This window comes from Bolinopsis microptera, chromosome 9, assembly GCF_026151205.1.
Source record: "Bolinopsis microptera isolate Bmic1 chromosome 9, MBARI_Bmic_1.0, whole genome shotgun sequence".
In the NCBI taxonomy this organism is placed as follows: Eukaryota; Metazoa; Ctenophora; class Tentaculata; order Lobata; family Bolinopsidae; genus Bolinopsis; species Bolinopsis microptera.
The window spans coordinates 10,447,359-10,462,529 of NC_087080.1; the positions used below are offsets into that span (position 1 = coordinate 10,447,359).

The 15,171-nt window shown below is 41.2% G+C and overlaps 1 protein-coding gene across 1 annotated transcript; it reads right to left on the reverse strand.

Moving 5' to 3' along the window:
- Nucleotides 1-89: 89 nt before the first annotated feature.
- Nucleotides 90-10,069, reverse strand: LOC134820442 (nucleoporin Nup43-like). Its single transcript, XM_063830827.1, has 7 exons — nucleotides 9,961-10,069; nucleotides 9,597-9,763; nucleotides 2,553-2,678; nucleotides 2,139-2,315; nucleotides 1,821-1,944; nucleotides 1,297-1,407; nucleotides 90-715 (listed from the first exon to the last, which is right to left on the reverse strand). The coding sequence occupies exons 1-7, from the start codon at nucleotides 10,052-10,054 to the stop codon at nucleotides 516-518; spliced, it is 999 nt and encodes a 332-aa protein (XP_063686897.1). The 5' UTR covers nucleotides 10,055-10,069; the 3' UTR covers nucleotides 90-515.
- Between the last annotated feature and the right edge of the window lie 5,102 nt (nucleotides 10,070-15,171).

Below are 15,171 nucleotides of genomic sequence, written 5' to 3' on the forward strand. Positions count from 1 at the left end.
CCTATATTAATCATCAATAATTTACTTGTTTCCTAAGAACAATCATAATTATTAGAGGTCAAATTTCTAATTTGAGCGTGAACAGAAAATTTCACAGTAAAAGAAAGGTTTTTCATACGAAATAAATGAAAATTTATCAATTTAGATGCATTATATCTTTATTATAATAAAGTCAGCTCCAGGCTGCAGGTATCGGTAGTACGTCAAATCTAGTAGAGTGAAAGGAATGTGACAGCACATTTTCTACAAATATTGCAATAAATAGTGGCGTGCTGCGCACAAATAAATATAAACATATTGATGCGTGTTCCATTTTAGTACAAAATTTCATAATTTCGCGCGCATTTTTTGGCCTTGTATTTTATTGCACGTTGCATCTCACTTAACGTTTCTGCAGGATGTCTCGTGCCCTAAACATAGGTACAAGAAACGTCGGCTCCCAGTCAAAACAAATATAAAAACCTGCTCCTACCAAATCCATCCCTAAAACTTAAGATTAAAAACAAAATTTAAAGTCACTCATCACAACTGTCCGTGCAAAAGAGAGTCTGTCTGGCTCCACCACACACAACTTTTCCTTGCAGTACATCAAAACTATTGATACTGAGTTTATTATCGCTGCCTAACAAGTTGAACACATCCATCTTCTGGTGAGATATCTCAGGAGTTAACCAGGGCGACACTTTCCCGCCTCCCCCCAGCAATCCTCCAACTCCTGGTGGATTATTGTGTAGATGGGTTGCAAATTCTAAACATTTCTAACCAGTTCTGTTATACGGTCAAACTTCATTGATTTTAGGCCTTAAGTTGGGTAATATTCTACAAACAATCTCCGACATTAATTCTCAATGAAAGAGCTAACCACTTTGGACAACACTCAATGGAACGATAAGTGATGGCACAATCAAAACGTTTAAGTTATCACAGATATGGGACCGGTGATCTGGCATAAAAAAGCATGTTCGAGATTTCAAATGTCAGATTATAGTAGTAAATTGACTATTAAGACAAAAAATAATATTGCAATCTCAACCGGCGACACAAAAGCTTTATGTAGTCTTCCTAAACTGGCAGTGTAAAAAGTGGCCATTTGTACGGTCATGAATCATACTTTGATCAGCTGCTCCAATTGACACGAGCAATAAATATTTTAAACTGCCAATAATCCTGCCACGCGATTTAGTAATAAATTAGAAATAACATATAATTTACTTAAACGTGATATCTAATACTGAGACGATATTTCTAACTTAAATTATTTCATCAATTAACGCAAAGTAAAATAAGATAACAAACCACTGAGAGCCGCTCCGTTCCACATTAACAACTGACCATCCTCTGAGCATGTGTACAAGTTGTCTGACTTCTCCTTTTCAAACTGCACTTCCCATATAGCACTGGCGTGTCCTGTTTTGATTGTAATTAAAGAGTTATTAGAGAGTAATTAGTGAGTTAATTAGGTTAGTCAACAAGTAGTTTTACGTGTTAGTTCACTTCCACTAAGCAACGTTGATGTAACTGATATTGGAGCTGACTGGTTTTTGTCTCATTAAGTCTCCAATTACAGCCACGAAATATGATCTTTACTGATGAGTACAGCCCATCAATTATTGAATATCGGATTGGTAAAAATAAAACACGACAAAAGAATCACATGGAAAACTATTTCCACCTTAACATTTGTCTCTCTAAGTTGCACTATAACTGCACTACAACTTCACTACAACTGCACTATAACTACACTATAACCTCACTATAACTACACTACAACTTCACTATAACTGCACTATAACCGCACTATAACTGCACTATAACTGCACCTGCAAAAGTAGCCAGAGGATATCTGTTATTCCTCATGTCCCATATCAGTAGACTACCATCAGATCTAGAGTTAGCTATTATAAAGGGTTGCGTTGTGTGCACTGCTATTCCCAGTATTGATACCTGTCATAACGTTAGATTTTACTACAGTTGAGTAATGAAGTAGTCGAGTAACTAAATCAGATTCATAACAAACATGGTGCAGACAGCTTACAAAAGTATCCTTTAACAGAAATGTCTGAGATCCAAATTCACTTTAATCCACACAGCACATAATTTTCACAGATTTATCAAAATAACAGCCATGATTTGCTCACCAGTTCGCTGGACATGGTGGAAGCGGGCATCTCACCCTGTTGTCGGGTATCATAACAGTGTACCTGTCCAGCAGAGGTACCCACCAACACACTGTGAGACAAGTAGAAGGTGGAGGTGTTCAGGCACATTTCACACTTCGTGGAGTACACTGGCCGGGACTGGGCCGGAATGTGCACCTGATAAGGTTTGGGTATTTTAGATATTTTATAAGTTGTCTTTAGATATGTCAAAGAGAAAATAGATACAAGCCAGTACGGTTGTAACAACTAAAAACTGCAGAGAATACTTCCTGAAATTTCAACAAAGTTTCGTAAAGCTATCTTTTGTATCCCCTGTATCAGGAGACAAATGTTGCGGTGAAATACAATTCAGGAGTATCTGAGTATGTTTAAGGGTAAAGAAAGATGTTTCACCTGAAGGAAACCCTCCTCCCCAACGGATGCGATTAATTTCTCCGTACATGACACGTGTGTGGTAAGTTTGTTCCCCGTTTTTAGCGTTGTTGTCGTCTCTAACTCGTCTCCTAGAACGTTCCAAACCTGTTGTGATGAGCTCATAAATAACAATGGTGATGAGCTCATAAATAACAATGGTCGAGATATTAAATTACTCCCCTTTTTTATTCTGATCTTTAGGTTTCTCTGCACAGTCCATACTTGCAGAGTTAGTAACCACTTCGTACTGCTTCGTGGTTTCACGATGATATAAAGCTTAATGTTTTGAGGATCGTGGAGTCTAGGATGTTTCTTTCTGTAGTTCTAAGCTAATGGGTTGCCTTAGACTCTGCTGGTGGATTACCTGCACTACAAAAGCTTTCATCGAATCTGCAATTTAGTGGTTTATAGGTCTCCCCAGGACCACCATAGTTCACATTGTACAGACTAAAGTTCTCGACATCACATGTTCTACAGTGTTGTGTATATGTACATACTGCATATACAGGGGGGGGGGGGGCTCCAGCCTCATTCCACCTCATCCAAATTTTGCCTATACACAATTCATCCATAGTCCATACTTCATAAGATCATGGTTGGTGTATTTGCATGTGGTCAAGTTTCCATGATGAGTGTTGACCATAAGCGAGTGTTCAATATGTGGGTAACGTGTCTATCTAGTTCGTCTATCTAATTTGTTGCACCGCTGTTTCATTTCCATTGCTCTCTGACTAAAGATTAATTTCAAATGAGATGTTTTAGAGCACGATATCTTGCTTGTTCCATAGCTTTTGTTGTTTTGCTCTACTTTTACACAGACATCTTGCCAACTATTCCACAAGAGACAATTATTATCACCCTCAAAACCAGTCTGAAGCATGATGTCATGTTTGAGTACGTTAGAGGGAAACAGTTAGAAAAAATATTCATGGTTATTTTCATACCGTCAAAGCCTGAAGCTGGAAAATGGAGGGAACATGTGCGAACCAAAGGACTGAATATATCACTGTGGAATGGGAATGAATTTGAGGGAGTTCCAAAAGAGTGTTTGAGATTCAAAGTGATGTTTGTTGTAGGAAAAACCAATGAAAATGGATATTCCGATGATCTCTTACACGAAAATTCCATGCACGACGATCTTTATCTCGTTGAAACAATGGAAAGCACAGTGGCTCTGAACGAAAAACTACTTTGGGCACTGAGAAAAAGTGTAGAAATGTTTGACTTTAAATACTTTATCAAGACCGATCACGATACCATGATCGATTTACCAAACCTGGTTACTGGACTCAACCTCGCACCAAGACAGAACCTTTACACTGGCAAATGTGGTATCAAATTGAAGTCAACTCCGTACAATCAAACATTTGATTACTGTAAAGGAGGAGGCTATGTCATATCACGTGATCTCGTTCAGAAGATAACAGAACTCAATGATAACGAGACAGATGTGCCCATACCATTTGAAGATGGCCTCAGTGGATGGTTAATCTCTCGTGTTGTTCAAAAGCACAATATCACCGGAGCTCTTATCCCAAAACATGATGATAATGTTCTTCAGAATGTAACAGACTCAACGAACTTATTTTTCATTAAATGGTTCTATCATTATCTTAAATTGCTTCATTGGCTTGATAAAACATTCGAGTGTAGGAGGCAGGCGGACCCAGTGCTTTGTCCTTCAATGAAGTACAAGTATTTGACTCGGTGGAAAAATGACGGTGTTGAATGTGTTTGTAATGAGTAGTAGTTACTTATACTAATTTTTGTTATTATAACGATCTTGTGTCAGAGGCAACATGTAGATGTGGTGATAGTTTGCAAATAGTGCCATTCTGCAAAGTGTCCAAATCTTTTCTATGTGTGGCAAATTCGGAGACACCAAAACACTGCAATTAAGCTAAACAATTCACCACATTTGCAGCTTTCAGGTTCAACAATGATTTAACATCGTAACTTTTATAACGTTTTCTTACACGATTGTTGTGGAAGACAACGCAGTAAGTGGGGGGGGTCCAACCCGATCATTTCCGATCATTCCGATCCCGATTTTGGCCTCAGCAACCCTCATATCGGAAAAATCGGGAAAATTTAAATCTTCCCTCTGAGGTTTCTAGGCGATATAGGTAGGTATTTCTGTTCTTAAATATGACAAGAAATCGATTGGTGGTGGTCCCAGAACCCCAAAATAGTTTCTTGTTCCAATCAAGAATCGTTTCGTCCGAAAAAAAAACACACGTATCAACTCTTGTTTGACAGAAACATCCACCCCGGTCCACAATTGAAAGAGGTACGGTTGGTAATAACAATCGTAACAAATAGCGAACGCTTTAGTAACTTTTGATTTAAATTGTCTCCACAATTTGTAACAGGCTATCTGCAGAAACAGTTATCTCTTAGATACAAAGAATAGTTTACACAATTTTTAATAACATTAAAAGGGATGAAAATCACTTTATTTATCAAAATCTTTATTTATCATGTAACAACTTTTCCATAGTACTGGAGAGTAAAACTATGTTAAACAAAATTCTACAGCACATTTTGAGTCAGTAACAGTAACATGTCAATATGTTACAGACTCACATGCGTTTAAAAACATTTTAGTAACAATAAATTGTGTAAACTGATGAGGAGGAGGATGAGGACTGAAGAAGAGGAGGACTGAGGAGGAGGAGGAGAAGGAGGAAAACTGAGGAGGAGGAGGACTGGGGAGGACTGACGAGGAGGAGAAGGACCGAGGAGGACTGAGGAGGAGGAGGAGGACTGAGGAGGAGGAGGACTGAAGAGGAGAGGGATTGGTGAGGAAGAGGAGGACTGAGGACGGGGAGGAGGAGGACTAAGAGGACGCGAGGGCTAAGGACGAGGAGGACTGAGGACGAGGACGAGAGCGAGGACTGAGGAGGAGGACTGATAAGAAAGTGAAGGAGGAGGAGGACTGAGGAGAAGGAGGACAGAGGAGGAAGACTGAGGAGGACCAGGACGAGGACTAGGACGATATGGACGATGACTAACGACGAGCAGGAGGACGACTGAGGAGGAGGACTGATTAGGAGGAGAAGGAAGAGGAGAATGAGGAGGAGGATGAGGAGGAGAACTGAGGAAGAGGAGGAGAAGGAGGAAGACTGAGGAGAAAGAGGATGACTGGGGAAGACTGGGGAGGAGGAGAAGGACCGAGGAGGACTGAGGAGGAGGAGGACTGAAGAGGAGAGGGAGGACTGAGGAAGAGGAGCAGGATTGGTGAGGAGGAGGAGGAGGAGGAAGACGACATGGAGGAGAAGGACTGAGGACGGGGAGGAGGAGGACTCCAGAGGAGGAGGACTCAGGAGGAGGAGAAGGAGGACTGAGGACGGGGAGGAGGAGGAGGACTAAGAGGACGCGAGGACTAAGGACGAGGAGGACTGAGGAGGAGGACGAGAACGAGGACGAGGACGAGGACTGAGGAGGAGGACTGATAAGAAGAAAAAGGAGGAGGAGGAGGACTGAGGAGGAGGACTAAGGATGAGGAGAAGGAGGACAGGGGGAGGACTGAGGAAGAGGAGGACTTGAGGAAGACTGAGGAGGAGGAGGACTATGGGAGGACTGAGGAGGATGATGAGGAGGAGGACTGAGGATGAGGTGGAGGAGGACTGAGGATGAGGTGGAGGAGAAGGAGGACTGGGGGAGGACTGATGAGGAGGAGGACTGAGGGAGGACTAAGGAGGAGGAAGACTTAAGAGTAGGAGGAGAAGGAGGAAAAGGAGGAGAAGGAGGAGGAGGAGGAGGACTGAGGAGTAGGAGGAGGAGAAGGAGAAGGAGGACTGAGGAGGATGACTGATTAGGAGGAGAAGGAAGAGGAGGAGGAGGAGGATGAGGAGGAGGACTCAGGAGGAGGAGGATAAGGGGGAGGATAAGGAGGAGAATGAGGAGGATGATGAGGAGGACTCAGGAGGAGGAGGATAAGGATGAGAATGATCAGGAGGAGGATGAGGATGACTCAGGAGGAGGACTCAGGAGGTGGAGGAGGATGAGGAGGAGGACTCAGGAGGACTGAAGAGGAGGAGGAGGACTGATGAGGAGGAGAAGGAGGACTGAGGACGGGGAGGAGGAGGAGGAGGATTAAGAGGACGCGAGGACTAAGGACGAGGAGGACTGAGGAGGAGGATGAGAGCGAGGACGAGGAGGAGGACTGAGGAGGAGGACTGATAAGAAGAAAAAGGAGGAGGAGGAGGAGGACTGAGGAGGAGGACTGAGGATGAGGAGAAAGAGGACTGGGGGAGGACTGAGGAAGAGGAGGACTGGGGGAGGAGAAGGAGGAGGACTGGGGGAGGAGAAGGAGGATGATGAGGAGGAGGACTGAGGATGAGGAGGACTGAGGAGGAGGATGACTTAGGAGTAGAAGGAGGAGAAGGAGGAGGACTTAGGAGTAGGAGGAGAAGGAGGAGAAGGAGAGGGAGGAGGAGGACTGACGAGGAGGAGAAGGACTGAGGAGGAGGATGAGGATGAGGAGGACTGAGGAGGAGGAGGAGGAGGAGGACTGACGAGTAGGAAGAGGACTGGGGACTGAGGAGGACTAAGGAGGAGGATGAGGAGGAGGAGGCTGAGGAGGACTGACGAGTAGGAAGAGGACTGCGGACTGAGGAGGACTAAGGAGGAGTCGAGGATGAGGAGGATGAGGCTGAGGAGGAGGAGGACTGATGAGGAGAAGGAGGAGGAGGACTGAGGAGGAAGACTGAGGAGGATGAGGACGAGGACTAAGGATGAGGACTAGGAGGATGATAACGAGGGCTAAGGAAGAGGATTGATTAAGATGAGAAGGAAGAGGAGAAGGAGGAGGAGAAGGAGGAGGAGGACTGCGGAGGAGGAGGATAATGAGGAGAAGGAGGAGGAGGAGGAGGAGGCGATGACTCAGGAGGAGGACTCAGGAGGTGGAGGAGGATGAGGAGGAGGACTCAGGAGGAGAACTGAAGAGGAGGAGGAGGACTGATGATGAGGAGGAGAAAGAGGACTCCAAAGGAGGACTCAGGAGGAGGAAGAGGAGGAGGACTCAGGAGGAGGAAGAGGAGAAGGAGGAGGACTAATGACGAGGACGAGGACGACTAGTGGAGGACTGAGGATGAGGACTGATGAGGAGGAGAAGGAGGAGGACTTAGGATTAGGATGATGAGGAGGAGGACTGAGGAGGAGGATGAGGAGGAGGAGACTGAGGAGGCGGAGGAGGATGATGAGGAGGACTGAGGAGGAAGACTGACGAGGACGAGGACTAAGGACGAGGAGGAGGAGGAGAACGACTGAGCAGGAGGACTGATTAGGAGGAGGAGGAGGAGGAGGAGTCGACTGAGCAGGAGGACTGATTAGGAGGAGAAGGAGTCAGGAGGAGGAGGACGACTATGAGTAGGACTCAGAGGGGACTGAGGAGGAGGGTGAGGAAGAGGATGAGGACGAGGACGATTATGAGGAGGACAGAAGATGAGGACTGATGAGGAGGAGAAAGAGGAGGGGGATTAAGGAAGAAGAGGAGGATGACTGAGGAGGAGGATGAGGAGGAGGAGTCAGGAGGAGGAGGACGACTATGAGGAGGACTGAGGAGGGCTGATGGGGAGGAGGAGGAGGAGGAGGAGGAGGAGAACTGGGAGTAGGACTGAGGAGGAGGAGGGGACTGAGGAGAAAGAGGAGGACGAGGAGGGGGCTGAGGAGGAGGAGGAGGACGAGGAGTCATGAAGAGGACTGAAGAGGACTCAGGAGGAGAAGGACTCAGGAGGAGGAGGAAGACTTAGGAGGATGAGGAGGACTGATGAGAAGGAGGAGGAAGACTAGGGAGGAAGAGGACATCTAAATGTTTTGTCTGTTTTTGTCTGTTTTTATCCGTTTTTGTCCGCCCTACTTTTTGTCCGTTTTTAACATATAGGGTACCGAACGGACACAAAACATGATCCCCCAGCCAAGCATGTGTTACGATACAAATGTACTTGACTATACATTTAAGGTGCAGTGTACTAGTGATATTATGGTATGTTTAAAGACGGGACCACAAAATGACAAAATATAACCCGGTACCTAGTGTTGTACTAATACATAATAACAAGTAACAGGGATAAAATTAATGAGCAGAAACAATCGATCTCACGTCAAGAGGCCAAAGCACCTGGGTCTGGGAGTACATGACAACTTCAACTAGTAGTGAGCATACTAGCCCCTGCAGTGGAAAAACACATAAAACATACTATTGGAATGTCCAATTGGTTCGTTTTCTCATAACAATATAGCATATGTAGGGGTTCTGGTTGAATTATATCACTTCTGAGAGGTTTTAGAGATCGATTCTGTAAATTTCTCAATTTTCCGATTTTTCCGATTCCGATTTTGGCCTCATCAACCCTCATATCGGACATCGGGTTGGACCCCCCCCCCCCCCCCCCCCCAGTAAGTAGAATATATACGTTTTATAACTTTACAACACAATGTGTGTAATCTGTGTAAGTGACTAAAGTGACTCAATTTTAATCTGTCGAGGATTGCGATCCAGCTTGAGGAGCTATTATTATTAATTTGCCAAGATTCAACCTCTTTTCTTTTTAAAAATCAAATATTGATAGTATTAAAATACAAAGCATTATCAACTTGCAACTGATAATAATAATTAAGAACTTTATGGTAATATTTGTAGGAAGAAAAATTAGGTCAAAAGTGAGATTCCACCTTGTGTTAGTTGTGTAAGCTTAAAATATGTAAATTGATTCACAATTATATAAGACTATTAATCGTATCTTTAAATGGGACTAAAACGTCTTGAATAAATACTTTGTGTTTAATGCTCATCACTACACAGGCTGTAGCTAAGGCTAGGATTTTTCAAAAAGATTATGATATTGCCACTTACTAACTAAACGCCTGATTACAGGTCATAATATACCACGATATTATTAGATAAGAGTCCCATAAATAAAGTTAACTTTCTTATCCTTGTGCCTCGTGGAAATTGTAATATGGCACTTGGCAAAAGTGGCACAAAATAAAAATGACCACAAAAATTGTGAAAAGTACCTGCAAAAGTTGGTTATCAGAATCATCCCCTCCTGTTACAAATGTTTTGTGAGACAGAAATGCCAAACCAGTCCCATTAGTTGTGAGAGGTGTTTTGGCAAGAAGCTTTATCTTTTCTGTTGAACACTCCCATAGACTAACTGATTTATTACTGGAACCTTTGCCAACTGAAAATAAAACATTCGTTAGATTCGGTTTTGGAATTACCACAGATGCTGCAAAACAATATTATAATGATAAATTTCAAAATTCAAGGGGCACTGTACATTAAAACTCTATAGCTATAACTTTAGCCACTAGCCAGTGCCATTTAAAAGAAAAAATTAAAGAAATAACCAACAAAATACAAAATGTCTATCCGAACCTGTTACGCAAAGGCTTGCTCTGTCCAATACCGAATTACTCAAAGGAACCCACTTGACACAGCTTAGGTTCTCACCAACAAATTTTGTTGCCATAACCTCCCTAAAGCAATGGAACATGTTGAAGTCAAGCTGGAGAGCTTAGGGATAACGCACAGATTTTATTTCTACTAGACAAATGAGAGTATGTCTGGTGTCTTGTTCCTGGGCGATTATGCATTTAGACTTTGATGATAACCCAAGATAAAGATATTCTGTGATTGGAATTATGAAAAATCTGTACAGGAAAAAAGTTAGGGGCTATAACCCTTTACTCCTTTCTTTGGAATACTGATAGTTGGTTAATCTCCGGTTGGAAGAGACAAGGACAAATGAAACAGTAAGTTAGGAATGTAGGCAAGTTTTCAACGCCATCTTCAGGCTCAAATTATTTGTTATATAGTTGTGTTGAAAGTATTAAAACTGTTTCACTTGTCCTAGTCTCTTCCAACCGGATATTATCCAACTATCAGTATTTCAATCATGAGACTAATAAACAGCGAACTACTCCATCATTTGATTTTCCTTTCCTTGGAATGAACACATTGAAGCTTTAGTATCCAAAGCTAACAAGATGATATGTTGGATTATTTAAAGAAATATCATTATTTAAAGGAAGAAATTTGTAATGATAATTATCTACAATGCATTGATAAGACCACATCTAGAGTATTGTGTTCAATTGTGGAACCCATTTGCGGCTCATGGAAATTGGAAGATCATCTTGGAGCTGGAGAGTGTGTAGATGCAGAGGTAGTTTCCTCATCTGATTGATGAGGTGGGTACTCTTCCACATTGGCTTAACGAAGGCCCCGTTGATCTGCTGTGCGGCGCCAAATCTTCGTTTAAATGTGGGACAATTTGAAAAACTTAACTGCAGTAATAGCAAAACTGGGCAGTATCGAGATAGCCCGACCACGGTCCGGGACCACTGTCCGCGGACCACTGTCTGCGGACCACTGTCTACCAGATCATATTACTGTATAATAACAGTATCCCCTGAATCAAGCAGGGTTCACATCATCCCCTGAGTCAAGCAGGGTTCACATCATCGCACGCGAATTCCAATCAGAAGCTTGGGTTGGCTCTGGAGACGATGAGGGTTTTACCAGCTTGAGTCCACTTGTCGAGAGGTGAGATAGGTTTGCAGATAGGGTCGCAGGGTAGGGCTGAGTTCATCCGTTTCGTTTTCTCTGAGACCATAGTTGTAGTTGTTCAAGAAGGAGTTGATGATAGAAATGATTGATGCAGTCTGATAATAGTTATTCTTTATATATTGCATGATGTGAACTGATCTCGTAAGGTTGCTTAATCGTTTAATAAGCCTTGACACCACCGCTGATTGGAATTCGCGTGCGATGATGTGAACCCTGCTTGACTCAGGGGATGATGTGAACCCTGCTTGATTCAGGGGATACTGTTATTATACAGTAATATGATCTGGTAGACAGTGGTCCGCGGACAGTGGTCCGCGGACCGTGGTCGGGCTATCTCGATACTGCCCAAAACTGTGCGTTTTGCTCTAGAAACACATTTTTTAGAGATTTTGCCGGCGTTTCCTCTGAAATCACCTAATTTGTCTGAAATCCTCAATTTGACAATGGTGGCTGAACATGGCCTACATGATGATGGAGCTTTCAAAGTTATCAGCAGTTTAGAAGATTGTGAAGTGTGGAATGAGTCAATCCAGACTACATCTGGTGTCAAACAGTATATGTTGTAAGAATGGTACTCTTATTAAGACACTCCACAGTTATGTTCTCCCGGAGATAGACCATACTGGAAAAAACTCCTTCTGGCCGTTAAGAACTTTGAGACAGTTAAGTTCTAAGTTTTAAAGTTAAATTGGAATGATTCAAGAAAGAGATGATTTACAAGAGTTTAAGAAAGAGATGATTAGATTAGATTAGATTAGATTAAGAATAATGACATAAACATCATCACTAGTTTTTTAAACATTCTTTCTGATTTCCTAATTATCAGAACTGTGAACATCTCACAGCCTTCGTCATTCAAAACAAACAAATTCTATAACTAACATAATTGTCATAATTTATTTACATATAGTAGAGATTAAATTAATAAGTTATTTAAAAAGTTTAAAAAGTTAAAAACCCTTAATTAAAAAATAAAATAAAAACAAATTCATGAGATATTTATTCCCTTTCTCTTGGCAACACACGGATTTTTATATAAATATTGGACTTGTTGCTTCTTCTTTTCGATATAATTTACACCCTCTATTTTTGCTAAAACTATATTTGACACTTCCCAAAAGTTGCCTGTGTCTACTAAATTATTAGTCTTTTTAAATTCTTCAAGATTAATTTTAAAATCAATAACAGACACTGAATTTCTAACAAAAGATGGCAATTTAGCATCCGATCGTGCTAAATAACTTTACGCTCAAACTTCGAAATGTTTCTAAACGGACCCCCGACAGTTGAAACAAACTTCAATCGATATATTTTTGGATGCTGAAGAATAGCCCCTCAATTAATAATATAGCAACATAAATAATAAATAAGCAATAAATGAGTTTTAATACTTTCAACACTACTATATAACAAATAATTTGAGATTATGTGACTGATTAAATGCTGAAGATAAAAGAAATATATTCATTTTGCTAAGATTATGTTTGCGTTTCATTGCTCAACAGCTGTTCGAAGGATCAAATTTAAGAACATAAATATTTCAAACTATATACACATAATGGATGATGATTTATCACTCTACACTCGACTGTCACGTGACTTTTTCAACCCGTTCTCTAGCTGGTTCTGAACGACTTTTAGAAACTCTAACCCTCTAATCTGATCCCAACCCTAACTCTAACTCAATCCTTAACAAAAACATATGCTAAAACCCTAACCCTAACGAGAAATTAGACTAACTTCCTTATACGGTCATATCACGTGATCGAGACAGTTTTTCGCCAATATCTCGTCAGGGGAGCATTTTAACCCTAAGTAAAATACAATTTTTAAGTAAAATACAATTTTTATTTTCCACAGAAGAATCAATACATATTGAATTATAAATATCCGATAATTCCATTAATAATCATTAAAGTTGCTTTGTCATTTGTAAAATCAACGCTGAACGCGCGCGGCATTTTTTCTGCAGCTGCCTGGCTTCAAGCTATGTCATGGGGGTGATTCGGAATGGTTATTCGGTAAAATGGTTATTTCGACTATAAATATTTGAACTAAATATGAATTGATTGTGGGTATAAAATACAAATTTATTAAAAATTTTGTTTTATTACCAATTACTCGTATAAATTTCTTCAAAGTAGCTGGATCAGTCCATTAAAAATGAACAAATGCCATAATTAATGTGTAATGGTTAAGTTAGGCTATCCACTCCGATAATCGTAACCGATAATTATCTCCGATAATTCGTTTAAAAAAGTTATCTGTTTATCTAGATAAAACATATTTTTATCGGTATAAAAATTTACTAGATATTACCGAAAATACTGCCACAATACCGTAAAATTGTAAAAAAATATTAGTGTTTTTGCCTTTCCAAGTAATCCAAGAAACAGTCCCAAACGTTTTCTAGTATGATATAAGAGGTGGTTTACTTAGATGTGAGGTTTATTTACATTTGTATACCTATGGAACTGTAGAACTGTATGAACTGTTGAAATCCAGAGAAGGTTATTGACATTGTTCTCTTGAGGGTATTGGCGTTTTACCTTATAATTATTCTGGAAACGGGAACGAGCATGTTACTGTTAACAAGAGTCAAAATTACCGGCAGGGCACTCAATTGAATTCTGTAAGTGTTCTGGGCGTGAAACATTGTCTTCAGGAGAAGAAATCTGTTGCTCCAAGTTATCAACAGGATAAGAAAACGGTTCACTGAATCACTTTAAATGCTTGACTGTTTCGAGGAGAATTGGTATTTGGTGCACTACTGTTCTCAGGAGAAGGAAACCAGTGGTTTACTGTTTTGAAGAGAACTGGTGCGTTATTGTTCTCAGGAGAAGAAAACCGGTGGTCTACTGTTTTGAAGAGAACTAGTGCGTTACTGTTCTCAGGAAAAGAAAACCGGTGGGGTCTACTGTTTTGAAGAGAACTAGTGCGTTACTGTTCTCAGGAAAAGGAAACCGTTGGTTGAAGAGAACTAGTGCGTTACTGTTCTCAGGAAAAGAAAACCGGTGGGGTCTACTGTTTTGAAAAGAACTTGTGCGTTACTGTTCTCAGGAGAAGGAAACCGTTGGTCTACTGTTTTGAAGAGAACTGGTACACTACTGTTCTTAGGAGAAGAAAACCGTTGGTCTACTGTTTTGAAGAAAACTGGTACACTTCTGCTCCCCGGAGAAGAAAACTGATGCTCTAATATTTTCAAAAGAAAGGAAGTGGTACTTTAGCAAGATTACTGGTAAACAGTAATAAAAGTCGACAATTAGTTTTTGCGAAATTCGGAAAACATTTTGGCTTTGGCCTTCAGCAGAAAAATCATCGGTTTTATCGGTTTTATCTAGATAAAACCTAAATATTTATCTGTTTATCTAGATAAAAGATTTCATACCGATAATGGATAGCCTAGGTTAAGTATTGTATTGGGTTGTAGGTTTATAATTTACCAAGATCAAGACGCGCGCCGAGTTGGACTCGTCGACGGTCTTGACTATTACTTTACTCTATCCAGAGCCCTCTCGCTTGCAGTACGCGTAGACTCATGGCTAGGTGAAAATATCACTTGTTAAGGATTGCAGATTGGGTTATGGTTAGTGTTGGGGTCAAAGTAAAGGGTTTAGTTTCATGGGTTTTTAATAGACCCTTAGGGCTTATATCTACAAAGCATGTTTAATGTTTAAGTAAGGTCATGTGATAATCAAGTGTTAACAGCAAACAGTTAACGGGTGATACTCGCAAAATTGCTTTATCCAGATTTGAGATTCCAGAACCCTTGCGCTTGCAGTAGCGCGCGCCCAATTCCCGCATGGCCGGACGCCGGTGCAAACGCACATGGTCATATAAGGTGAACTCGCAAAATACTTGTTTCAAATATTATGCGAGTCCAACTCGGCACACGTTTTGCTAGGTTTGAGGTTATAAACCTACAAGTCAAGTGTAAAGTGATTTGGAAGGGGAGGCATCGTCAATCAAAATATATAGCCGCGTTTGCATTTTTTTCGAAATACAAACAACTTGTCA

What these genes read in the sequence shown, in the direction of transcription:
- LOC134820442 (XM_063830827.1), bottom strand. Translation starts at nt 10,054, where the DNA reads ATGGCAACAAAATTTGTTGGTGAGAACCTAAGCTGTGTCAAGTGGGTT. An exon ending in CTGATAACCAACTTTTGCAG is followed by an intron (nt 2,679 to 9,596) that starts GTACTTTTCACA and finishes TCATCACAACAG; the next exon opens with GTTTGGAACGTTCTAGGAGA. An exon ending in CCACCATGTCCAGCGAACTG is followed by an intron (nt 1,945 to 2,138) that starts GTGAGCAAATCA and finishes ACGTTATGACAG; the next exon opens with GTATCAATACTGGGAATAGC.